Below are 26,716 nucleotides of genomic sequence, written 5' to 3'. Positions count from 1 at the left end.
ACAGAAATGTTTGATCCTGTTTCACACCTGTAATTATGCAGCGATTTATCGTCGGCAGTAGTATTGTGGTTCATCACTGTGCAAAGGCCAGGCAGCCTTGACAGAGAGGGAGAGAAAAATGGGCAGAAGAGTCACCTCAAGCAGCTGTCATACTGCTCTCGTGACTGGTCATAGCGTGACTTTGATGGAGTGAGACTTAGGACCAGGTCTATTTCCCTGTATTCGTGGCTAGTTGCAAGTGATGCAGTAAGAGGAAAAAAGGAAGTAAAAAGTAAAATAGCTCCATTTCTTGAATATCAAAAATTAGCCCGTTAGTTGGCATCATTATATTCTGTAAAGCAAATGTGGGATATTCCTGCCATTGATTAAATCCCTGTTAAAATGCAGTTGGGATTCGGATGTACAGCCAGTTCTAAACATTGCATATAATTAGGAGCAGGAGTAGGCCATTCGGCACCTCGAGTCTGCTCTGCTGTTCAATGATATCATGGCTGATCTTCTACCTCAACTCCACTTTCCTGCACTATCCCAATATCCGTTGATTCCCTTACTATCGCAAAATCTATCAATCTTTGTCTTGAATATATTCAATGACCTAGCCTCCATAGCCCTCTCGGGTAGAGAATTCCAAAGAATCACAACCTTCTGAGTGAAGGAATTTCTCCTCATCTCAGTCTTAAATGGCAAAACCCTTATTCTGAGACAGTGATAACCCCTGGCTCTAGAGTCATTGCAAGATTCTTCTGCGAAGTGCCAATGCTTAACTTATGCTTTCCAACTGTTGTCCCTTCTTCCCTGACTGCTGCTGGTGTACATGTCCTCAGGTGCCAGCAGCCATCTGTTGCCATCACTCAAATAACCATTCTTCGTGTGTGAGCCAATACAGCGCATACCAATGGGATATATTTGACTGTGAAGGACATCACAGCCGAGCCTGATCCCGTCCTCACTGGATTACAGGCAGGAGCAAGAATTCTGATTAATATTCCCCTTAACTGCTGTCCTGGCTCAGGTCAGTTAACTCAGCACTGGGAATCAAACCTGCACTTTCTGTTCCACATGGATTTGTGCTCGAGTAGGTTACACTAATCTTTTTAATTCTTGCCCACGTAGCGAAGTATCACTGACCAGTTCCTCCAGAATCCATAGATAGCTGCTCTTCTATTCTTTGTTTTATTGATAATGTTCCCATTTGTGTTTTACTTTATTCCTTTTTATTACAGAGAAACCACGGGAAGCTTGTTTTGACCCCGGAAGCATAATGAATGGCACACGCATTGGCTTGGATTTTAAACTCAGTTCCACTGTCACCTATCATTGCGATGATGGCTACAAATTAGTAAACCTTGCTACAATCATGTGCATCATTGGATCTGATGGGAAGCCAGTCTGGAATAGAGCTCTTCCTTCTTGCAATGGTAATGTATAAAAACTGTTTTTAGTTGAATGGGCGAGGATACCATATCTTGACGCACAGCAGTTTAGAGATGATGAGAGACATTGCCTACCCTCCCAGCACAAGTTTTAATTTTTCGTTCTGACTTTCAGCAATATAATATTGTACACCTAAAAATAATACAGAAACATAGAAACATAGAAAATAAGTGCAGGAGCAGGCAATTCGGCCCTTCGAGCCTACACCGCCATTCAATATAATCATGGCTGAACATGCAACCTCAGTACCCCTTGATCCCTTTAACCGTAAGGGCCACATCTAACTCCTTTTTGAATATGTCCAATGAACTGGACTCAACAACTTTCTGTGGCAGAGAATTCCACAGGTTCACAACACTCTGGGTGAAAATGTTTCTCCTCATCTCGGTCCTATATGGCTTACCCCTTATCTTTAGACTGTGACTCCTGGTCTGGACTTCCCCAATATCGGGAACATTCTTCCTGCATCTAACCTGTCCAGTCCCATCAGAATTTTATAAATTTCTATGAGATCCCCTCTCATTCTTCCAAATTCCATTGAGTATAAGCCTAGCCGATCCAGTCTCTCCTCATATGTCAGTCCTGCCATCCCGGGAATCAGTCTGGTGAACCTTCGCTGCACTCCCTCAATAGCAAGCACGTCCTTCCTCAGATTAGGAGACCAAAACTGCATACAATACTCAGGGTGTGGTCTCACCAAGGCTCTGTACAACTGCGGTAAGACCTCCCTGCTCCTATACTCAAATCCCCTCACTATGAAGGCCAGCATGCCATTTGCTTTTTTTACTGCCTGCTATACCTGCATGCCTACCTTCAATGACTGATGTACCATGACACCCAGGTCTCATTGCACCTCCCCTTTTACTAATCTGTTACCATTCAGATAATAATCTGCCTTCCTGTTTTTGCCCCCAAAGTGGATAACTCACATTTATCCACATTATACTGCAACTGACCCATTCACCTAACCTGTCCAAGTTCCCCTGCAGCCTCTTAGCATCCTCCTTGCAGCTCAGACTGCCACCCAGCTTAGTGTCATCTGCAAATTTAGAGATATTACATTCAATTCCTTTGTCTAAATCATTAATGTATATTGTAAATCGCTGGGGTCCCAGCACTAAACCCTGCGGCACCCCACTAGTCACTGCCTGCCATTCTGAAAAGGACCTGCCACTTTTTGCTTTCTGTCTGCCAACCAGTTCTCTATCCATGTCAATACATTACCCCAATACCATGTGCCTTAATTGTGCACATTAATCTCTTGTGTGGGACTTGTCAAAAGCCTTTTAAAAGTCGAAATACACCACATCCACTGGTTCTCCCTTATCCACTCTACTAGTTGCTGGTTAAAGAGGAGATTAATGCAATAGTTAGGAAAGACATTAGCTTGGATGATGTGGAATCTATATGGATAGAGCTGCAGAACACTAAAGGGCAAAAAACGTTAGTGGGAGTTGTGTACAGACCTCCAAACAGTAGTAGTGATGTTGGGGAGGGCATCAAACAGGAAATTAGGAGTGCATGCAATAAAGGTGCAGCAGTTATAATGGGTGACTTTAATATGCACATAGATTGGGCTAGCCAAACTGGAAGCAATACGGTGGAGGAGGATTTCCTGGAGTGCATAAGGGATGGTTTTCTAGACCAATATGTCGAGGAACCAACTAGGGGGGAGGCCATCTTAGACTGGGTGTTGTGTAATGAGAGAGGATTAATTAACAATCTCATTGTGCGAGGCCCCTTGGGGAAGACTGACCATAATATGGTGGAATTCTGCATTAGGATGGAGAATGAAACAGTTAATTCAGAGACCATGGTCCAGAACTTAAAGAAGGGTAACTTTGAAAGTATGAGGCGTGAATTGGCTAAGATAGATTGGCGAATGATACTTAAGTAGTTGACTGTGGATGGGCAATGGCAGACATTTAGAGACCGCATGGATGAATTACAACAATTGTACATTCCTGTCTGGCGTAAAAATAAAAATGGGAAGGTGGCTATCAAGGGAAATCAGGGATAGTATTAAAGCCAAGGAAGTGGCATACAAATTGGCCAGAAATAGCAGCGAACCTGGGGACTGGGAGAAATTTAGAACTCAGCAGAGGAGGACAAAGGGTTTGATTAGGGCAGGGAAAATGGAGTACGAGAAGAAGCTTGCAGGGAACATTAAGGCGGATTGCAAAAGTTTCTATAGGTTTGTAAAGAGAAAAAGGTTAGTAAAGACAAACGTAGGTCCCCTGCAGTCAGAATCAGGGGAAGTCATAACGGGGAACAAAGAAATGGCAGACCAATTGAACAAGTACTTTGGTTCAGTATTCACTAAGGAGGATCTTCCGGATATAAAAGGGGTCAGAGGGTGTAGTAAGGAGGAGGAACTGAGGGAAATCTTTATTAGTCGGGAAATTGTGTTGGGGAAATTGATGGGATTGAAGGCCGATAAATCCCCAGGGCCTAATGGACTGCATCCCAGAGTACTTAAGGAGGTGGCCTTGGAAATAGCGGATGCATTGACAGTCATTTTCCAACATTCCATTGACTCTGGATCAGTTCCTATCGAGTGGAGGGTAGCCAATGTAACCCCACTTTTTAAAAAAGGAGGGAGAGAGAAAACACGTAATTATAGACCGGTCAGCCTGACCTCAGTAGTGGTTAAAATGATGAAATCAATTATTAAGGATGTCATAGCAGCGCATTTGGAAAATGGTGACATGATAGGTCCAAGTCAGCATGGATTTGTGAAAGGGAGATCATGCTTGACAAATCTTCTGGAATTGTTTGAGGATGTTTCCAGTAAAGTGGACAAAGGAGAACTAGTTGATGTGGTATATTTGGACTTTCAGAGGCTTTCGACAAGGTCCCATACAGGAGATGAATGTGCAAAGTTAAAGCACATGGGATTGGGGGTCGTGTGCTGACGTGGATTGAGAACTGGTTGTCAGACAGGAAACAAAGAGTAGGAGTAAATGGGTACTTTTCAGAATGGCAGGCAGTGACTAGTGGGGTACCGCAAGGTTCTGTGCTGGGGCCCCAGCTGTTTACATTGTACATTAATGATTTAGACGAGGGGATTAAATGTAGTATCTCCAAATTTGCGGATGACACTAAGTTGGGTGGCAGTGTGAGCTGCGAGGAGGATGCTATGAGGCTGCAAAGTGACTTGGATAGGTTAGGTGAGTGAGCAAATGCGTGGCAGATGAAGTATAATGTGGATAAATGTGAGGTTATCCACTTTGGTGGTAAAAACAGAGAGACAGACTATTATCTGAATGGTGACAGATTAGGAAGGGGGAAGGTGCAGCGAGACCTGGGTGTCATGGTACATCAGTCATTGAAGGTTGGTATGCAGGTACAGCAGGCGGTTAAGAAAGCAAATGGCATGTTGGCCTTCATAGCGAGGGGATTTGAGTACAGGGGCAGGGAGGTGTTGCTACAGTTGTATAGGGCGTTGGTGAGGCCACACCTGGAGTATTGTGTACAGTTTTGGTCTCCTAACTTGAGGAAGGACGTTCTTGCTATTGAGGGAGTGCAGCGAAGATTCACCAGACTGATTCCGGGATGGTGGGACTGACCTATCAAGAAAGACTGGATCAACTGGGCTTGTATTCACTGGAGTTCAGAAGAGTGAGAGGGGACCTCATAGAAACGTTTAAAATTCTGACGGGTTTGGACAGGTTGGATGCAGGAAGAATGTTCCCAATGTTGGGGAAGTCCAGAACCAGGGGTCACAGTCTAAGGATAAGGGGTAAGCCATTTAGGACCGAGATGAGGAGAAACTTCTTCACCCAGAGAGTGGTGAACCTGTGGAATTCTCTACCACAGAAAGTAGTTGAGGCCAATTCACTAAATATATTCAAAAGGGAGTTAGATGAAGTCCTTACTACTCGGGGGATCAAGGGGTATGGCGAGAAAGCAGGAAGGGGGTACTGAAGTTTCATGTTCAGCCATGAACTCATTGAATGGCGGTGCAGGCTAGAAGGGCTGAATGGCCTGCTCCTGCACCTATTTTCTATGTTTCTATGTTTCTATGTTTCTATGTTACATCCTCAAAAAACTCCAGAAGATTTGTCAAGCATAATTTCCCTTTCATAAATCCATGCTGGCTTGGACCGATCCTGTCACTGCTTTCCAAATGCACTGTATTACATCTTTAATAATTGATTCTAGCATTTTCCCCATCACCGGTGTCAGGCTAACCGGTCTATAATTCCCTGTTTTCTCTCCCTCCTTTTTTAAAAAGAGGGGTTACATTAGCTACCCTCCAATCCATAGGAACTGAACCAGAGTCTATGGAATGTTGGAAAATGACCACCAATGCATCTACTATTTCTAGAGCCACTTCCTTAAGTACTCTGGGATGAATTTTCCCTCAGTTCCCCATTCTTGCTAGACCCTCAGTCCCCTAGTATTTTCGGGAGGTTATTTGTGTCTTCTTTGGTGAAGACAAAAGCAAAGTATTTGTTGAATTGCAATGCCATTTCCTTGTTCCCTATTATGAACTCACCTGATTTTGACGGCAAGGGACCTACATCAGTCTTCACTAATCTTTTTCGCTTCACATATCTATAGAAGCCTTTGCAGTCAGGTTTTATGTTCCCTGCAAGCTTACTCTCAAACTCTATTTTTCCCCCTTCTAATTAAACCCTTTCTCCTCCTCTGCTGAATTCTAAATTTCTCCCAGTCCTCAGATTTGCTGCTTTTTCTGGCCAATTTATAAGCCTCTTCCTTGGATTTGACACTTTCCCTAATTTCCCTTGTTAGCCACGGTTGAGCCACCTTCTCTTTTTTTTATTCTTACGCCACACAGGGATGTACAATTGTTGTAGTTCATCCATGTGATATTTAAATGTCTGCCATTGCCTATTCACCGTCAACCCTTTAAGTATCATTCTCCAGTCTATCCTAGCCAATTCACGTCTCATACCATTGAAGTTTCCTTTCTTTAAGTTCAGGACCCTTGTCTCTGAATTAACTTGCACTCTCCATCTTAATGAAGAATTCTACCATATTATGGTTACTCTTCTCCAAGGGGCCCCGCACGATCAGATTGCTAATTAATCCTCTCTCGTTACACAAGACCCAGTTCTAGGATGGCCTGCTCTCTAGTTGGTTCCTCAACATATTGGTCTAGAAAACCATCCCTTATACACTCCAGGAAATCCTCCTCCACAGTATTGCTACCAGTTTGGTTAGCCCAATCAATATGTAGATTGAAGTCACCCATGATAACTGCTGGACCCTTATTGTATGCGTCCCGAATTTCCTGCTTGATGCCATCCCCAATCTCCCTTCTACTATTTGGTGGTCTGTACACAACTCCCACTAGCGTTTTCTGCCCTTTGGTGTTTTGCAGTTCTAGCCGGGTATATTCCACATCATCCACTCTAATGTCCTTCCATACTATTGCGTTAATCTCCTCTTTAACCAGTAACGCTACCCCATCTCCTTTTCCTTCCTGTTTGTCCTTCCTGAATATTGAATACCCCTGGATGTTGAGTTCCTAGTCTAGGTTACCCTGTAATCCCAATTACATCATATCCGTTAACAGCTATCTGTGCAGTCAATTCATCCACCTTATTACGAATGCTCCTTGCATTGAGACTCAGAACCTTCAGGCTTGTTTTTTTAACACTCTTTGTCCTTTTAGTATTATGTTGTAATGTGGCCCTTTTTGATTTTTGCTCTTGATTTCTCTGCCCTCTACTCTTGTTTTTCTGCTTCCTACCTTTTGCTTCTGCCCCCTTTTTACTTCCCTCTGCCTCCCTGCATAGATTCCCATACCCCTGCCATTTTAGTTTAAACCCTCCCCAACAGCACTAGCAAATACTCTGCCTAGGATATCGGTTCTGGTCCAGCCCAGGTGCAGACCATCCGGTTTGTACTGGTCCCACCTCTCCCAGAATCAGTTCCAATGGCCCAGGAATTGGAATCCCTTCCCCTTGCACCATTCCTCAAGCCACGTATTCATCTGAGCTATTCAGCAATTCCTACTTTGATTAGCACGCAGCACTGGTAGCAATCCTGAGATTACTACCTTTGAGGTCCTACTTTTTAATTTGACTCCGAGCTCCCTAACTTCAGCTTGTAGGACCTCATCCCATTTTTTACCTATATCTTTGGTACCTATATATTCCACGAGGCTGTTCACTCTCCCCTTCCAGAATGCACTGCAGCCGCTCCAAGACATCCTTGACCCTTGCACCAGGGAGGCAACATATCATCCTGGAGTCTCGTTTGCGGCCACAGAAATGCCTACCTATTCCCTTTACAATCGAATCCCCTATCACTGTAGCTCTCCTACTCCTGTTCCTGCCCTCCTGTGCAGCAGGGCCACCCCTGGTGCCATGGACTTGGATGCTGCTGCCTTTCCCTGATGAGCCCCAACAATACCCAAAACGGTGTATCTGTTTTGGAGGGAGATGACCGCAGGGGACCCCTGCACTACCTTCCTTCCACTGCTCTTCCTGATGGTCACCCATTCCCTATCTGGCTGTGTAACCTTTACCTGCGGGGTCACCAACTCACTAAATGTGCTATTCATGACATCCTCAGCATCGCGGATGCTCCACAGTGAATCCATCCACAGCTCCCGTGCAGCAATGCGGTCTGACAGGAGCTGCAGCTGGATACACTTCCTGCACATTTAGTTCCAGTGTCCCTGATTTCCCACATAGCACAGGAGGAGCATGACTTGAGTCTGTGCTCTCCTGCCATGACTTTACCCTTAAATTAACCTAATTGGTAACAACGGCAAAGGTTTCTTGCTGATAAGAAAAGAAAAAGATAAAGAAAAAAAGAAAAACTACTCATCAATCGACCAGCCAATCACTACCCACTTGGCTGTGACGTCACACTCGATTTCTTTCTACTTCTTTTTTGCCTTTTGAACCTGAACCTGCTCTCCCGACTGCCGCCCTTTCATGGGCCTCGCTCTCCCTTTGTTGAGCTGCTCTCCCAACTGCCGCCCTTTCATGGGCTTCACACTCACTCTGTTGAGCTGCTCTCCCAACTGCCGCCCTTTCATGGGCCTCGCTCTCGCTCTGTTGAGCTGCTCTCCCAACTGCCGCCCTCTTATGGGGCTCACTCTCGCTCTGTTGAGCTGCTCTCCCGACTGCCGCCCTTTTATGGACCTTGCTCTCCCTCTGTTGAGCTGCTCTCCCAACTGCTGCCCTTTTATGGGCCTCGCTCTCCCTCTGTAAAGGTACTGGGAAACTCAATGCTTCCATTTCAGACTGATTCTATTTTTAAAGGGGGTTCCTTGTATTTTTCTGATTGAGAGGAACAAATCATACGCTGGAAACCTGCACCAAAGTAATGATGCAGTACAAGTTGGACCTCTCTGGTCCGGGATTCTCTGGTCCAGAAACATCCATGGTTCGGCATCGGTTTCCCGCGCTTCCTGGCTCTCAGTGATCAGTGCACAACTGTTGCTTTGTGTGGGTGATGTCTCAGTTTCCCACGCTTACGGGAGATTTCTACACGTAGAGAGAGAGAGAGAGAGAGAGAGCAAGGCCCGAGTTTCGCAGCCTGAGCCAGAGCCGGAATGTGGCGGAGGTGTGACCTCCCATGGTTCGGAGAATTCTCTGTTCCGGCATCGGTCAGGTCCCGAGGGGGCCGGACCAGAGAGATCCAACATGTAACAGCATATGCTTTTATTAATACTTAAATGTTCCAGGAAATCATGGATAATGATAATGAATAGGTTATGCCACTTTTTGCAATGTTTCATAATTGGCTGGAACATTTGCGCTGCTCCGCTGAAAACCTTGCCTAAGCCAATGAGATGTTGCTCTCATCGCTCAGCCCACCATTGCAGACAATTGTGATTGGCAATTTGCAGGATTTATTCCATTATTTGTGTTGCAGCCACTTAGACAGGAAAGTAAAGACATGTGTACCTTTATATTGGTGCGATTTATTGCCCTTACATAATCTCAGCCTGGGAGGCCAACTAAGAGACCATTAAAGTGCTGGAGCTTCACCTCAGAAGTTTGAAAACTGTTCTCTGAGTTTTCTTTTTCTAATCTCTCAGTTTTTTTCAGACTTTTCTTGCCAGTTTTGCCATCCAGTGACATGTTAGTCTCAGAAGACACTGATTTCAGGACCCCCACATCTTTCTACATGAAGGATGGTGAAGGCATTTTAATAGCCAATCTCTGTTCATGATTATCATGGACCACCTGGAGGAGGAGCACAGGGAGGAGGCTCAGGGCCAGAGGCTGAACCGATCTTCCTCAAAACCACCCCTCTGCATCCCCCGCCCCCCTCACCCCGACCCCGAGGGTCAACAGGGAACATTCACAACCTGCAGTTCCTTCGCAGTGCAGTGGTTGAATGACCACATTATGATCCCATCATGCTAGTGGGAGCAGTGGAAATCTTGCTTCTTTCACTTTCTTTATGTCTCTCGCAAGTTGAAGAAATCTGGCAAGAACAAGGGGACATACTCTTAGAATTATAGCTCGGCCATTCAGGACAAGATCACACAAAGGGCAGTAGAAATCTGGAACTCTGCCCCAAAGGGTTTGGATGCTGGGACAATTGGATCTTGCAAGACTGAGATGGATAGATTTTTCTTGGGTAAAGGTCTTAAGGGATATGGAGCATGGGTGAGAAAATGGAGTTGAGGTGCAGATCAGCCATGATTTAAGTCATTCTCGACTCGGGGGGACTGCCTAAGAAGAAGAATTGAATGACGTAACATGTGCGAGGGGTTGAATGGCCTACTCCTGTTCCTAATGTTACTATGTTCATAAACTCAAAATTGTAGAACTGCTTACTTCCCTCAGTCTTTCCTTTCTCCTACAATCTGGAGGCTTTGAAACGCCACATTGGCATCATGTAATCTTTGCTTTATCACTTAACCTTTACTTCTTTTACTTTTTTATCAATCATGGTGATTCCCATCACTTTGATTTCTCTCTCTCTCTCTAATATATAAATTAGCCCAGAAATTACAGGAGCGGGACATCGAGTGCCATGAATGGGATTTTTTACTTCACCCTTCAATTTGTATTATTTTTGTGTTGCAAATTGCTGGAAATGTGAATTGCTAATGGCGCAGCGAGGGCAATAGGTCATCTGGAACCTCCTGAATGTCGGGCCCAATGGTTTATCTCCTCAACCAATGAAATTTAAGGATAGCAAAAGAAACAAAGTGAATGATGTGGCAGGAAATAGGACGAATTAGAGTCAATTAGACACAGAAAAATAATCCAGCAATTTTATGCGGAGGCTCTCGGTGAGATGGTAATTTTATCAGATCCCGGGGAAGTAACTGCAGAGCAGCACAAATCGGCAACAATTTGTAGCGAATCAGAAATCGTGGCATCTCTCTTCTTCGCCACAAATAGCTGTGTTTTTTACGCATTAATAATGGTGGGCACCATGAACTCACCATAATCTTTCCAGTAATTTTGCTGTCTATATGTGTATAAGAATGTGTATGTGTGTGTGTACATCTTCTGCTGCAAATTCAACCCCTATAAATATGTATAAAAGCACAAAGAAGTTGATGACTAACACGTATTGTACCAGGGAATGTTACAAGGTCGGGACTTAATGCGGAGAGGTTGGGTGGAAATACCACAATGCTTGTAAGTGAATTGAGCTTTGATGTTGTTGTTTCTAAAATCACAGGGCCATTCAATTTTATTAAAGCTTTCTTATTCACTCCCTGCATCTTCCTTGCTCTACCATGTTGAGCATCAACGGCCGTTTCTAGCTTTCAAAATTCAATCACTTTATTTAACTACAGTTCATCCAGAAGACTTCTTTTTCCTCGACAGAGGATTCCCCTCCACCATGGTTAACATGGCCCTCGACCGTGTCCATTCTATTTCCCGCACCTCTGCTCTCACCCCTTCCCCTCCCTCTCAGAACCATGACAGGGTTCACCTTGTCCTCACCTTTCACCCCACCAGCCTCCACGTGCAACGGATCATCCTCCGCCATTTCCACCACCTCCAGCGTGATCCCAACCTCCAATCACAACTTCCACTCCCCTCCCCTCTCAGCATTCCGAAGGGTCCGCTCCCTCCGCGGCACCCTCGTCCATTCTGCAGTCACCCCCAGCACCCCCTCCCCTTCCCACGGCACCATCCCGTGCAAGCACAGGAGAAGCAACACCTGCCCTTTTACCTCCTCCCTTCCCACTATCCAGGGCCCCAAATACTCCTTCCAGGTGAAACAACGATTTACTTGTACTTCTTTCAATTTATTCTACTGTATTCGCTGCTTACGATGTGGTCTCCTCTACATTGGGGAGACCAAGCGTAGATTGGGTGACCGCTTTGCAGAACACCTCCATTCAGTCCGTAAGTGTGAACCTGAGCTTCCGGTCACCTGTCACTTTAATTCTCCACTCCCGCTCTGACCTCTCTGTCCTCGGTCTCCTACACTGTTCCAACAAAGCTCAACGCAAGTGTGAGGAGCAGAATCTCATCTTTCGTTCAGGCACTTTACAGACTTCTGGACTCAACATCATGTTCAACAATTTCAGAGCATAGCCGCTACCAATCTTTGGCTCCCTTTCCCCCCCCCCCACCCCACCACCCCGCCCCCCCCCGACCCCGAGACTGTTTCTTTTTTTCTCCTTGTCTCTAATGGCAGCTGGTCATTATCCCGCCATTCACACCCTATCTTGACTAATGTTTATCTAACTCCTGGCATTACCATTTCAATTCGTCCCATCATCCCTTTTGTCTGTCTAATCTCTCCTGACTTCCACCCTGTCACAGACCTTCCCTTTTGATCTTTCTTCCCCTCCCCCTTTCAGTGTTTGTTAAAAATCTGTTGTTTCCGACACGCAACATTCTCCAGTTTTGACGAAGGGTCGTTGACCCGAAATGTTGACTCTGCTTCCTCTCCACAGAGATGCCTGACCCGCTGAGGTTTCCAGCATTTTCTGTTTTTATTCCTTAAAACAGATTATTTGATCATTTATTTAATTGCTGTTTGTGAGACCTTACTGTGCGCAAATTGGCTGCTGCGTTTCATACATTATGCATTCCTAAAAATGCTAAATTACAACAGTGACTACACTTCAAAAGTACTTCATTGGTTGTAAAGCATTTTAGAACTATCTGAGGTCATGAAAGGTGCTATATGAATGCAAGTATTTCTTTTTTTTTCAACAATGACTTGCATTTATACAGCACCTTATCATAGGAAAACATCCCAAAACGCTTCACAGGAGCGTAATCAGACAATAATTGTCACAGAGCCAAAGAAGAAGTTTTTGGGGAGTGACTAAAAGCTTGATTAAATAGATAAGTTTTAAGGAGGGACTTGAAAAAGGTGAAGAGATTTAGAGGGGATTTCAGAGCTTAGAGCCTATACAGCTGAAAGAATGGCCTTCAATGGTGGGGTGAAGGGAGTGGGGGACAGGCAAGAGGCCAGAGGTGGAGGAACGCAGAGTTCTCTGAGGATTGTAGGGCTAGAAGAGGTGACAGCGATAGGGAGGGGCAAGGTCATGGAATAGTTTGACATTGGTGGACTGGGAGCTAATGAGCCAAAGATGGTGATGATGCAGGTTAAGCTATGGGCAGCAGAGCTCTGGATGAACTCCAGTTTATGAAGGGTGCAAGAGAGCATTGGATTAGTTGAGTCTGGAGGTAACAAAGGTATGGAGGAGGGTTTCTGCAGCAGATGGGCTGAGGCAGGGGCGGAGACGGACTTTGTGATGGAGAGGATATGGGGTCAGAAGCTCAACTCAGAATCAAATAGGTTGCAAACAGTCTGGTTTAGTGGCAAGAGTGGGAGAATTGGTAACGAGGAAACAGATTTGGCAGCGGGGCTGAAACTCAGGGTCCGGATTTGGCCCGTTACCGCCATTTTGTGGCAGCCATGAGGTGGAATCAAGTGGCCGCCGCATAGCAGTTGATTGGCCGCCATGATCCAAATTCAGCTCGGGGATTTTTCAGTCTGTCCCCATTTCTGCCCCAACCACTGCAAACACATCATCAAAGGATGCACCGCCGATCTCCCGCACTTACGTTCCACTCCACGTAAAATTTACCTGCCAAAATCCTTGATCTGTCGGGGCACCTTGTTCTGTGTGTGTGCGGCATTGCAGCGCAGCAGCCCTTCAGGAGGAGAGCGCACTGCCCCGGCCACCATGTTTTTTTTTTCTGGCCGACTTCCTGATTGGATGGACAATTATGGCCCTGGGTTCAGTTGGGCCGCCAAAAGGCAGCCTGGCACCCCCTCTTGGGTGCCAGGCCGCTGGTCCAGCCGAAACCCTCCCTGGTGGCCGATCCTACAAATTCGCTGCTTCTCTCCCCTTTAAATGAGGGGAGAGACATGGTGATGCGCACTGATGTCACCACCGCTTCACTGCTGAGTGACAGCGACGGAGACTCGGTCCCGCCCTAACGTCCGCCCGTCACCAGCACTTACCGCCACACTTCCGCCCCTATTATGACCGATTTCCAGTCTTGTTGAAAAAAAACGACAAAGACCTGAATATCGATCAAGAGTCGACCTCTTTCCATACAGCGGTAAAAAATCATGGATGTGCCAGGTTTCTGGTGGGCCTGAATTTCGGCCCCAATGGCTTTGATGTTCCCAATGCTTAATTGGAGGAAATTGCAGCTCATCCAGGAATGGATTTTGGACAAGCAAGCTGACAACACAGAGGCAGTGGGCGGTTGGGAGAGATGGTAGTCAGGTAGAGCAGGGTGTCCTCGGCATGTAGAATTTGACATCATGTTTTCGGATGATGTTGTCGAGGGAAGTATGTGGTTGAGAATTAGGAAGGGGCCAAGGATAGATTTTTGAGGGAGGTCCTAGATAATGGAAAAGCCATTGCAGGAGATTCTCTGGCTGTGACTGGATAAAAGAAAGAAAGAAAGAAAGAATTATATACCACCTTTCACAACCACCGGATGTCTCAAAGTGCTTTACAGCCAATGAAGTCCTTTTGGAATGTAGTTGCTGTTGTTAAATGAATAGGTAACAATGGAACCAGACGAGGGTAGTCCCACTGAGCTGGACAACAGTGAAAATGTAGTTGTGACTTTTTGGTGATTGGTGAACTTTATCACTAAAGTATGCCAATGTATTAATTTGTTGGAGGAGAATGGTGTGGTCAACCGTGTCAAAGACTGCAGAGAGGTTGTGAAGGATGAGGAGGGATAATGCACTACAGTCACAGTCACAGCAGATTTCTTTGTGACTTTGATTTGGGCTGTTTCAGTGCTGCAACAGGGACATTAACCTGATTGGAAAGGTTCAAATGTCGTATTGAGGGAAAGATAGAGGGCAAGAACCCCTCGAGGACTTTGAAGAGGAAAAAGGTGAGTTGGAGGAGTGGCGGGAGTTTGCACCGATAGGTGGGTGAAGGGTGGGATTTTTAAAGAGTGGGGTGATGATGACAGATTTGAAAGGGTGAAGAACAGTACCCAAAGAGTGGGAACTGTTTACAATGTCAGCTAACATGGGGTTCGGAAGGGAAGTGGGGTCGACATTGTGTAACCTATTTACAAATGGCTGCTCCTGACTGCTGCGGAACACATTGCTACTTTTGGCTGTGTCATCAGTGGGAAGCAATGCTTCTGAAATAAAGAGAGTGTCATATGTAAATTAAATGGATAGTGCAGATCTATGCCTCAGAGCCTCTCCAAATATTAATGTTTGAGTTGTGACTTTTGGTGATTGGTGAAATTTATCACTAATGTACGCCAATGTCTTGTTAATTTACCACGACTAAAAAAAATAAAAACAATCTTTTTACAGAATTGAAGAAAACATTGAAAACGATTGAGGCTACAATAAAATAAAATAAAATTAATATTGACAATTCTTAGTGTTCATCAAGTAAAAAAATTAAAGTTCGGCTGGATTTTCAGCGGGTTTGCGACCGTTTTTCGCTGCGTTTTGACGATCCGCGGCGATAAGCCGGGCACTCGGATGTTTGTCGCCCGGTCGCTCGGCTCAGTTTTTGTGGTGGTGCTTAGAAACATCGCCGGGAGAGTTGTGTCGGGGTTTAACGACTCGGATTGCATTATCGTCCGAGTTTCGGCACTCACCTGACCACCAGGGAAAACACGGCAGTCCAGCCCAGCCAGTCGCGCTAAGTTGGAAAACCTGAATAAAAGGTAAGTTAAGGTTTTTATTTTTCTATATTTTTGCAGCGATTTATTACGCAAGGGTCTTGGTAATGTTTTTTGAATGCTTTTTTGAATTTTTTTTTTCCCTTCCAAGGCCTTTCCTGGCCTCGCACTAAAGTTGGCGAGGATCGTGTTTTTGTGCCTCAATTAATAGTGCAACGCCTCCCTTTGCACTGAGCCCTTGGCACAGAACGCAAGTGCAGAAAGTTAGGCAATTAATCGCTAACGCTAACTGGATGGTAATTTTCACCTCCATTGCCTCCATTTTCGCCCCAAAAATCCAGCCTTTTTTCTGTAAATCTGCAGCACAGTAACACAGCTCATGCACTTTCTGATACTTTATGAGAGCTTTCAGCAAGTGATTGACAAACCTATTCTGGAGATAGGCTATGCATAATCCTTTGTGGGTTTTTCTGATATTGCAAGTACCTTTTTATTTGATGGGTGAAGATTATTTTATGGCTTAATCTTAAGCCCCGAACTTGGTGGAAGCTAAGTTTCACCCAAGTGCCAACCAAAGGACCGCTGAGATTTGGGCAGGAGATTCGTGGAAAAGTTCGGGAAAGTCCCGCCCGGCGGCAAAGAAACGACTTGCGCCATGAATCTGGGCGGCAGGGGATGGGACCTCCCAATGTCACCGCCAAATGTAATCCTCGGCAGAGTACCGCCGAGGATTGAGTTGGGCCCAGGGAGGGCGGAACATATAAAATTTAACATTTTCAAAAAAAAAACACTGGGAAACCTTCAGGGGACCCCCATCCACCTGAAGCGCTGGAAAAAAAGTAAAGACCAGAAGTTTACTAACTTTTTTTGCAGATCTTCTTACTTACCGTTGAGGTTAGACCTGCTTCCCCCTCGGCGGTCCTTCCCCCTGCTGCAGCGGACTCCCGCCCGGACCAAACTGGCAGCTCGGCGGGCGGGAGGGCACTTACGTCAGTTGCGCGTTGCGGGCGGTCGCCAGAGGTCTTCCCTCCCCGCCAGCGGGAGGCCTCCTCCAAACTCGCTCGGAGGGGAGACCGCCCAGAAAACTCAGCGGCAGCGGGCGGTGAGTGCACCAAGTTCGGCTCCTTAGTTTTTGTGATATTGCCTGCAGTTATTTGCTAAGGTTCATTAGCATGCAAATACTTACTGAATGTAGTGTTTCTTTTTTAACCAAGCGCTGAATAAAAGCTGTCCATTGAGTTGGATATACCTTTGTCGGCAATCTGAAATTTCAGATGCCTTGTTTTTGACAGATGAGAATTATTTCAAAGCCGGTGAAAAGTATTGTGAACCCATTTGTGATTTGTCAGAGTGGCCTTTACTTTGTGATTCGTCTGACATTGCTGTATTTGACATTATGCAACAATCATCCTGAAAATCAAGAATTATGACTGTTATGTACAGAAAATGCAAGAGATAGCAGCTGCAGTATTTTACATTTTCGTATCTTTGGCCAACACAATGGGCCATTAAGCCGCATTATAAGCTAAGAAGCATAGGTGCATTGTGTCTGTCACATCTCAGGGCCTATTGACATGACGGCCATTAATTATCTGTGAACAGGGGACACGTTAGCTACCACTTTTTCAATCATTACACCAAGTAAAGGTGACTACTATGGTTGAGATTTTATTAATAAAATCTGTGGGGGGAGCTTTAACCTAAAAAGAATGGGTGGCTTTGGAGCGTCGGGGGCAGTTAAATTGTTTAAAATGGAATTCCCGACCTGATCACTCCTCCAACCCGTCCACTTCCGGTTTTAATGGAGGCGGGACGGGGCAGGGGACCATCCCAGGAGATGGAACGTCAATTTCAATGTTCAATCTCCCTTTTGTTTTTAACTGCATGTGGATGGGTTTCACACAGTTCGTGAAACCCAGCAGTTAAAGCGAGATGGGGACTGCTGGATCCAGGAGGTAAATGCCTTTATAACTACCTCCTGGGATGCAGGCTCCCTGCCTAGCCTACCCCCCATGATCGTAGACCCCCACACGAGGCCTCCGATCAACCCGCCCAGGCTCCCCCCACCCCACCCCCCCCCCACATGATGACGCTGAGGACAGCCACGATCATCTGGTGGTTGACCCCGATCTTCTCTTCGCCCACCCTGATCATCCGGCCCCGATCCTCTCTCTCCACACACACCCCTACCCACAATTGTCTGCCCACCCCCCCCCCCCACCCCCACCTGATCCTTCCCCCAGCCCGAGCCCCGATCCTCTCTCCCCACACCTACCCCCGATTGTCTGCCTGACCGCACCCCCCCCCCCCCGCCGCCCCCTGGTCCTCTCTTACCCCTCCCCCAATCCCCACCCCCCCGGTCCCTGCTCCTGCATCATTTCTACTGCGCTGCAATACTGTGGCCTGATGCATTTTGTATGCTACAGTGCCTGTGTGAGTTTTGTGCCTTGGCCTCATTAAGGCGCCCCAGATTTAATGCAAAAAGTTACTGTTCATTTAATATATCAGGAAAGATTGAGCCTGCTGGAACGTTTAACTCTAGAAAAGAGAAGACCTAAGAGCAGATCTGATTGTGGTCCACAAAATTATGAAAGGGTTTGATCGGGTGGATGTGGAGAAACTGTTTCCATTTGTGGTTAAATCTAGAATAGGGGGGCATAAATAGTAAATTACCACTCCCAGATCAAATAAAGAATCCAGGAGGAATCCTTCATACAGTGCGTAGTGAGAATGTGGAACTTGTTGTTACACATAATGATTGAAGCAGAGACTTGATGCAGATATGAGGAGAGAAATGAACAGAGGATTATGGGGGCAGGCTGGGAAGAGGTAATTAGAGTGGGAGGAGGCTCGTGTAGTGCATAAACATAGACCAGTTGGGCCAAATGCCTTGTGAAAACCAGGCGGATGGGCTGTTAGAAATGAGCATGGCACTTACCTACTCAGATCCCGACAGGTTTGCGCTATTAGGCAGATGAGGCGACCGCCTAAAACAGACAGGGATCTCATGAGTTTATGCAAACTGGGGACCCAGCATGTCACCAGGTTGAAGCACGTCTACAAACAGAGTAGACCCTCCCAAGGTAATGTGGGGCCTGGAGGAGCAGTTGTGGCCTCCTCTGCTCCAGGCTCACCCCTCTTCCCTCGTCTGTGACCCTCTTAAAAAAAAACCTTTTCTCATGACTTAGTTGCTTGCCAGCAGCTGGCCAAAGACATGTAGATGAGACCCAGGCATTAAAATATCCCGAGCCTCCGACCTAGGCCAGTGATTGTGTTTCGCATGCTCCGTCCTCCGCCTACCCAAAATACACTCGGGGTTAAAATCAACCCCAATGTAATTGCAGTGGTGCATTTCCAAAAATACAGGGGATCACCGGTGACTGCTGTAGATCTCTGCTGGACTCGATCTTCATTGTAAGTAACAATGGTTTGTTAAAATTACTTTAAGTTAGAAGCCCCAGGAAAATATAAGTGTGATAGTGTTTCAGTTGTTGCAGTTTGATTGTGTGTCCTGCTGAAGAATAAGTATGCAGAAGATGCAATAGAAGAGCTATCAAAGTATGTGAGGACTTTCATGGGCAAGTACTAACTATGCAACCAGGTGGACATTTTGTGGCTTGCAATTTTGGACCACCTGCCTGCTATGTTGTATTGTTGGGCACTCTTACCTTGCCAGGCCCCTTAAAATCTGGCACAATCTCTGGCATCAGTTCTAGAGTCTTTAAGGTATTGTACGCATAGTTGAGCCTGGTCACCAATGCTGCCAGTATGGTGCCTTACTGTCTTGTCAGGAAGGTGCTAGTCACTGTAGGAAATGCGGTAAACAATTTGCACACAGCAAGGTCTTGCAAACAGCAATGTGATAATGACCAGATCATCTGTTCTCGGTGTTGGTTGAGGGATAGATGTCGGCCAGGAAACCGAGCGAACTTCCTTGCTGTTCTTTGAAATACTGCCATGGGATCTGAGAGAGCAGATGGGGCCTTGCTTTAATATCTCATCTGAAAAGACAGCACCTCCGACAGTGCAGTACTCCCTCAGTACTGCACTGAAGTGCCAGCCTAGATTATGTGCTCAAGTCTCTGGAGTGGGGCCTGAACCCACTACCTTCTGACTCAGACATGAGAGTGCTACCACTGTTGAATAATATGATGTAATGGAGCCTGTTTCTTCTCAGTTACACCTTGTGTCAGCTGTTCAGTATTTATGTCCTTATTTCTTCCCTTTTCAGCTCCGTGTGGAGGGCAGCACACTGGATCTCAAGGAGTGGTTCTTTCACCTAATTATCCTCAAAATTATACAAGTGGCCAGACATGTTTGTACTCCATCACAGTGCCCAAGGAGTTTGGTGAGTTTATTTCACTTGTTGACTAGATATCTGAAGAGTTGACTAATGAATTATTCATTTTTAAGCAACACCTTTCTTTGTGTGGAATATTCTGGGTAATCACATTCTAAAACGATACTCAGTTCTTGCCTCCCTCCAAAAAATTTAAACCAATCAACATCCTTAGAGAAATTAAGAAAGAAAGAACTTGCATTTATATGATGCTTTAATGTGTCTCTCTTGAATAAAAAAAGAGAATATCTAATTGAATCAATTCACATGCTCAGCATGTGAAGTACAGGTATATACAGGAAGTTAAATGGAGCAGATATCTCATGAGAGTGGAAAACTCAATAACCCTTTAGTAATTGCATTAGATGTAACTTGCTACTGCTTTACTACCAGAAAAACACTGTGCAGGATTTGATTTTACATTGTTTCAGGCTCGTGTTGTCTGGCTTCAGTTTGTGTAAAGACTGCGATATCCAGCAACGATTGCACTGTTGACTCGGCAACAAGTACAATCTGCATATTACTGCTGTTGAGCTAATAGTGTGACTTCAGGCCAAAGTGAGTGAGAATAGGCCCTGTGATATGCTGGTGACTGAAGGGGAAAGAGTGAGATCACGGGAACGAGAAGTTTGATCATCATCAGTAGAGCAGGCAGTCAGGTAGAACAGAAAAATAATAGTGATTTGGAATCACTTTCAATTCAAATTATGTTAAAAACGAAAAGCACAGTCGCATTGAGGTGCACTTTTTTCCCCTATAGTTAATGTGGATTTACTAGGTTTACTATTTGTATTTTATGAAACCAATAAACATTGTATCCTCCAGGGTATCTGTTACCTTGTTCTTGACTGTCATGGCTGCTTGTGGCGTGCAACTTTCCATTTTCATCAGTAGAATTTAGTCACGTAATCCACAGCCTGTTTTCATGACCTTGATGGGCAGTTCTTTTGCATACTGATTAAAGTAGTGATTGCTCTTCATCTCTAAAGACCGAATTCTGTTCCAGTCCAAAGACATGTAATGAACCTCTACTCCCACTGACTTCAGACAGCATCACGCAAATGCACTGGAGATGCGGAGTGTGTTGGCCATCTTCAATGGGAAATTCATTCTTCCACATCAAATTCCGCAAAACTTGTGAAGGGCAGACTGATTACCCGGAAAATGTTCCTTACTAATGTAATAAAATCCAGGTACATGACCTATAATAAAGAAAAGCGCTGATGTCTGGAGTCAATTACATGGCCACTGATCTTACTCCCTCCGATCAGGGCTGGGCAATTATTTGGACTGGGGGGCCTCTTAAAGAGTTTTGGTGAACTGTTGAGGGCCGCACATAAAATAAATTTTGTTAACAGCAGCTACAGGTACAACGTCCCGAATCCGGCAACCTCGGGACGAGGCCAAACGGGTTTTTGGGTTTTTCCAGATTTCAGGGAAGAAAATCCTACGTCCCAAATCCAGTAAACCCGGGACCTCGGGGTCGATTTTCATATTTTTCCGGATTTCAGAGAAGGAAATCTGACATCCCGAATCCGGCAACCTCGGGGCCGAGGCCGTGCCGGTTTTCGTATTTTTCCAGATTTCAGGTCAGACATTAAAACCGCACATGAGTCAGGTTAGGTCGGGTCAGGTCGTGTCGTGTCGGGTCACACATGGGTTGGTGTCGACGGTCATTCGGCACGGCTTGGGCCGACCGCACATCAGACGACTCCATCTGCAATGCGCTTTACTAAAAAAATGTCCGTTTCCGGTTATCGCAATTCCGGATTCGGGACGTTGAACCTGTGCCATTAAAATTTGTTCTGGCATTTCTTGAACAAGCAACCATTCGTATCATTTCCACACTTAATGGTCCTGAAATTGTCACCTCTCCAGGTGCGTATGATGTGCATGCGCCCGAAGAGGCCCCGCAATTTCTGGGTTTAGGCGCGCAAAGCGCATGCGCCTGAACCCGGCATTTGCGATCTGTCAAAATGTCTTTTGATAGATCGCACCCATCCATGGGAGAAGGGCCTTCGCAGGCAGAGATTGGGGCTATTTGCCTAACTCTTGCCCAGCAAATGTCTTTCAAACTCTTATGCCAGATAAAAGCAGGGGTAAGGCCTGCTTTTACCAGTGTAAGAGTTTTACAAGATAGAAAACATAAATGTTATTACTTGTTTTTATATTAAAATCCCTGTCTATTTTTAAAACTATTAAAACAAATCAAAAAAAAATTTTTTTCTCGAAAGCATTTAATTTTATACAATTTCTATTAATTTTTAAAAAGTGAAGTGTTTTTTTAAATTTATGATTGTGTTTTATTTGATTTTAGGGGTATTCTCATTGATACTAATTGGAGCTCGGAGCTCCCATTACTCTGAATGAGAATACTACATTGTGATTGGTGGTCCAGGCTCAGATGATCCCAGGATGCACAGACACTCCTGGAATACGTAGGCCTCAACACTGGGCTGCGTATCTCGGCCTTGGGGTGCAAGTGTTCGTTCCTCCGGAACCACCAAGTACTTTCGTTAAAAAACATTTCGATCGGAGGCATCCACCTGCGGGAAGTATGCAACCGCAATTTTTGGCCCAATAAAAATAACAAGCTTACATGCTAACAAACATTATTTAGTTTATCCCAAACTTATCTTAGCCATTGATATTCTTCTGCCATAATTAAAATTATGGGCCCAAATTTCTTTAACCTCTTTTTCTGGCGCCCTCACTCGAGCTGCGCCACTTTTGCCCGCCTCTAAGCGCGCCGAAAAAAGACCTCCGTACTTTGGCCGCTCCCCAGCCTCTTTTCGGTCGTGGCGCACCGTGGCCCAATGGATTGAGGGCGGAGCCAGGTCCCAGCACTGAAAACAGTGCCGGGACCTCTGCACAAGCGTGCTAGAGTCTGCGCGCATGTGCAGTAGCTCCTGGCAGGCCGTTTCTGCAAACGCGCGCTGCAGGCTATGTGGGAGGGGCTGAAGCACGCCGTCCCTAGCCCTGGCCGAATGGACTCCCTCATCGGTGGCCCGCTGCGTTCCCTAAGGTAGGACTTCTATTTTTTATTTGTTATTTACTGATTGATTTTGGTGCTTTAGGTGCAGGGTTCCTTCTATTTTATTTGTTAATTAATGGCTTATTACTTTTTGTGCTTTGTTTGGTGCTTGGTGGTGCTTTAAATGTAGTTACTTGCGCCGATTCCTTAACTGTAAGTAAGGTCTTTCTGTGCGGACAAAAGTGGACACATACGCTGCCCTAAGTTAGTTTAGTACAACTTTTTTCTGGCCAAATTGGCATAGATGGTGTAAGTGGCTGAGAACGCCCCCTTTTGAAAAAAAAACTCCAAAAACCTAACTAACTCACTTACACTGGCGCAAATTAAATGGCCATATTTTCAACTAAACAGATACACCAGAAAAATCAAGTTACACCAAAAAAAATGGTGCAACTCATGGGGAAATTTGGGCCCGTAGAAACTATTTACTTGACAACTCCTGTAAAAATTAAACGTGACTCCAGTGCCATGTCATGTTATTGACTTTTAATGCCCTCACGGCGACTAGGGCAAGAAATGTTTTCTTTACTAGTCTTGCCCACATCCAAAATACACAAGTCGGGACATAACATTTTGGAACCTGTATTCACCCAACGGGCATAAAAGTGACGCTTGGGATTATCACAGGCTTCAGACACTAGGCATAAGAATTTGGTGAAACAAACGTATAATTTACATGTCAGTGAAAATAATCAGGTAGGAAATGCAGATTCTTACAATTTATTTATTAGACTATGGGAATTTATAGACAGGTTTTGATTAACTAGGAACCCAAAAGATAAATGCAGAGTGTTCCTGAACATGTCACTGGTTTGCCTTGGGGATGACTCCGCAATTCGGCTCTCTCCGCTTGATCGTGGAATCAACCCTTAGAACTGCTGTTGTGATGTAAGGATCTCAGCAATTTGAGTTCTTGGGAAGGGGAGAGGGAAAAAATCTTATGTAACTTGTGCCAAAATTAAACTATATTTGAATCATAATAAATAGGTTCTGCAATGATTAATCTGTGATGGATGATATAGACAAGTGATTTACTAAGAAAACCACAAATTTTGTCAAGCCCAGCATCATAGGTACAAATGGCACACTGACTTGACTTGATTTTCAAGTCAGTGTATCCTGATAAAGCCCTTCTGTTATTGTGTTTCACTATAGATGCAATTGAGAATAACATCCTCTCAACCCACTCGATTGAGCTTTACATAACAACTCAGTTAGTTTCATGAATTAACCGCTCGGGTAAATAATTGCAGTCTAACTTTCTGCTTAAGTCAATCAGGGTGTTCAAACCCATACAGATAATAATGTCCTGACAAATGAACAAAATACTGACATGTTTGCCCATTATTCAAAAGCTAGAACAGCAACCCAAGCCAATCTACTGACCTCATGAATCCGGAAATGCCTAAATCTCAGAATTAAAAAACAATCGCAAGGTTTAGGACTCCAATTTTAGAACTATTGGCAGGCCAGATAGAATCCATTGGTGGGCCGGATAGAATCGATTGGTGGGCCGGATGGAATCCATTGGCGGGCCGGATGGAATCCACTAGCGAGCCGGATGGAATCCACTAGCAGGCCGGATAGAATCTACTAGCAAGCCAGATGGAATCCATTAACGGACTGGATGGAATCTACTAGCGAGCCGGATGGAATCCATTAATGGGCCGGATGGAATCCACGAGCAGGCCCGGATGGAATCCATTAATGGGCCAGATGGAATCCACTAGCGGGCTGGATGGAATCCACTAGCGGACCAGATGGAATCCACTAGCGGGCTGGATGGAATCCATTAGCGGGCCGGATGGAATCCACTAGCGAGCCAGATGGAATACACTAGCAGGCCGGATGGAATCCATTAACAGGCCGGATGGAATCCACTAGCGGGCCAGATAGAATCCATTAGCAGGCCGGATGGAATCCACTAGCGGGCCGGATGGAATCCATTAACGGGCTGGATGGAATCCACTAATGAGTCGGATGGACTCCATTAATGGGCCGTATGGAATCCACTAGCAGGCCGGATGGAATCCACTAGCGAACCGGATGAAATCCATTAGCAGGCCAGACGGAATCCATTAGCGGGTCGGATGGAATCCACTGGCGGGCCGGATAGAATCTATTGGTGGGCCGGATGGAATCCATTAGCAGGCCGAATGCAGCCCATGGGTCGTAGTTTGCCCAGCTCTGCCTTAGATATGTCGTTTATTAAGGGTCTGATTTTCCCTCTCGGTGGTAAACTGGCAGATTGGGGGACAGGAGGGAGCCCGGAGGAAGGGAGGCCCAAGGCTATCTTGTGAGGACTTAAAGGAGCACTACTGCCACTCCTGGTCCTCGAGGAAACCTGAAAAATAAATGTAAAACTTACCCTCTTTCCCAGGACCCAGAAGCCGACACCGGCACCCTCAGTACCGCCCGCTTAGGCCTCAGCTGTAAATTGCAGATCGGGCCCGGATGATACCATGAGAACCAATCTGCACATTTAAAACAGGACCCCACTTCATTCCTGCGCGTGTCTGCTCGCCTACTCAAAAGAGCAGGTTATTACGGGCACACGGTGGGAAGGAAGTGGGATCGGTGGGAGTAAGTGATTCCCGTTATTTTAACTGCCCCCCACATGACTGGTTTCCGCAAGGTGGGCACAGTTAAAATCAGGCCCATTGTAACTTAGAAATAAACTGGATTTAAAAGTTGAAAAAAGCTGCAGATGCTGTAACATTGAAACAAAAACATAAAATTCTGGAAACACGCAACAGGGTCTGCCAACATCTATGGAGAGAACAGATGGGTTAATGTTTCGGGTACAAACCCGACATCAGAGTTCTGCTGGAATGTTTCCAATGTTTTCTGTTTTTTTTTTAAAAGACTTGGAATTATATTGTGCCTGGTTATATGTCTCAGAAATGTCTTAAGGTGTGCTTCACATAAAATAAGTTACTTTTAGAATGTAATGACTGTTGTTACATAGACAAATACACCAGACATCTTGCCCAGATTCCACATTAGATATTGGCTCATCCATGTCAGCTCCATTTACTCACTTTAGCTCCATATACCTTGATAACCTTATCTAACAACAATCTGTCCTTCTCAACCATGAAAGATCCAACTGTCCCAGCATCCATACTCTTTCGGGAAGAGACTTCCAAATTTCTACTACCCTTTGTGTGGAAAAATTATTCCTGATTTCCCTCTAAATGGCCTAGCTCTAATTTTAAGATTATGTCCCGTCATTCTTGATTCCCCCATCAGTGGAAATAGTTTCTCTGTATCTACCCTATCGATTAATTTCAACATTTTAATCACCTCAATCAGATCATTCCTCTATCGTCTATACTCAAGCCAAGTTTAAGCAATCTTTTCTCATAATTTAACTGTCTAAGTCCCTGTATCATTCTGAAGAATCTGCGCTGTGCCTGCATATATCCTTCCTTAGGTATGCTGCCCAGAACTGAATGCAATACATCAGATGGGGGTCTGACTAAGATTCTATATAACTGTAACATAACCTCCACCCCTTTGTCTTCCAGCCCCTTTGAAATAAATGCCAACCTTCCATTAGTTTTTTGATTGCTTTTTGTACCTGATTCCTAGCTTTGAATGATTTGTGTACTTGGTCTCCCAATTCTCTTTGCTCCTCTACAGTTCTTAGTATTTCACCAGTTATAAAATGCTTTGATTTATCTTTCTTGGGTCCAAAGTGAATGACCTCACAATTGCCCACATTAAATTCCATGTGGTACAGTTTTGCCCACTTACTAAATTTGTCTGTAACCTTTTTGTAACTTTCTGCAGATTGCTAATTTGTGGTCCCAATTAACAAAAGTTTGAAAATTGTTCTATCATAATTCAAACTAC

At 45.1% G+C, this 26,716-nt stretch overlaps 1 protein-coding gene across 1 annotated transcript in view; it reads left to right on the top strand.

Annotated features, from left to right (window-relative positions):
• Nucleotides 1–26,716, top strand: part of LOC139266579 (CUB and sushi domain-containing protein 1-like) — a 3,131,815-nt gene that overhangs the window by 2,584,110 nt on the left and 520,989 nt on the right. Inside the window, exons 30-31 of the mRNA XM_070884173.1 lie at nucleotides 1,224–1,418; nucleotides 19,717–19,833. Coding sequence (XP_070740274.1) covers nucleotides 1,224–1,418; nucleotides 19,717–19,833 — 312 coding nt within the window. The remainder of the gene's footprint in view (nucleotides 1–1,223; nucleotides 1,419–19,716; nucleotides 19,834–26,716) is intronic.

This window comes from Pristiophorus japonicus, chromosome 7 (assembly GCF_044704955.1).
Source record: "Pristiophorus japonicus isolate sPriJap1 chromosome 7, sPriJap1.hap1, whole genome shotgun sequence".
Lineage (NCBI taxonomy): Eukaryota > Metazoa > Chordata > Chondrichthyes > Pristiophoridae > Pristiophorus > Pristiophorus japonicus.
This window is presented reverse-complemented; position numbering and strand designations above follow the sequence as displayed.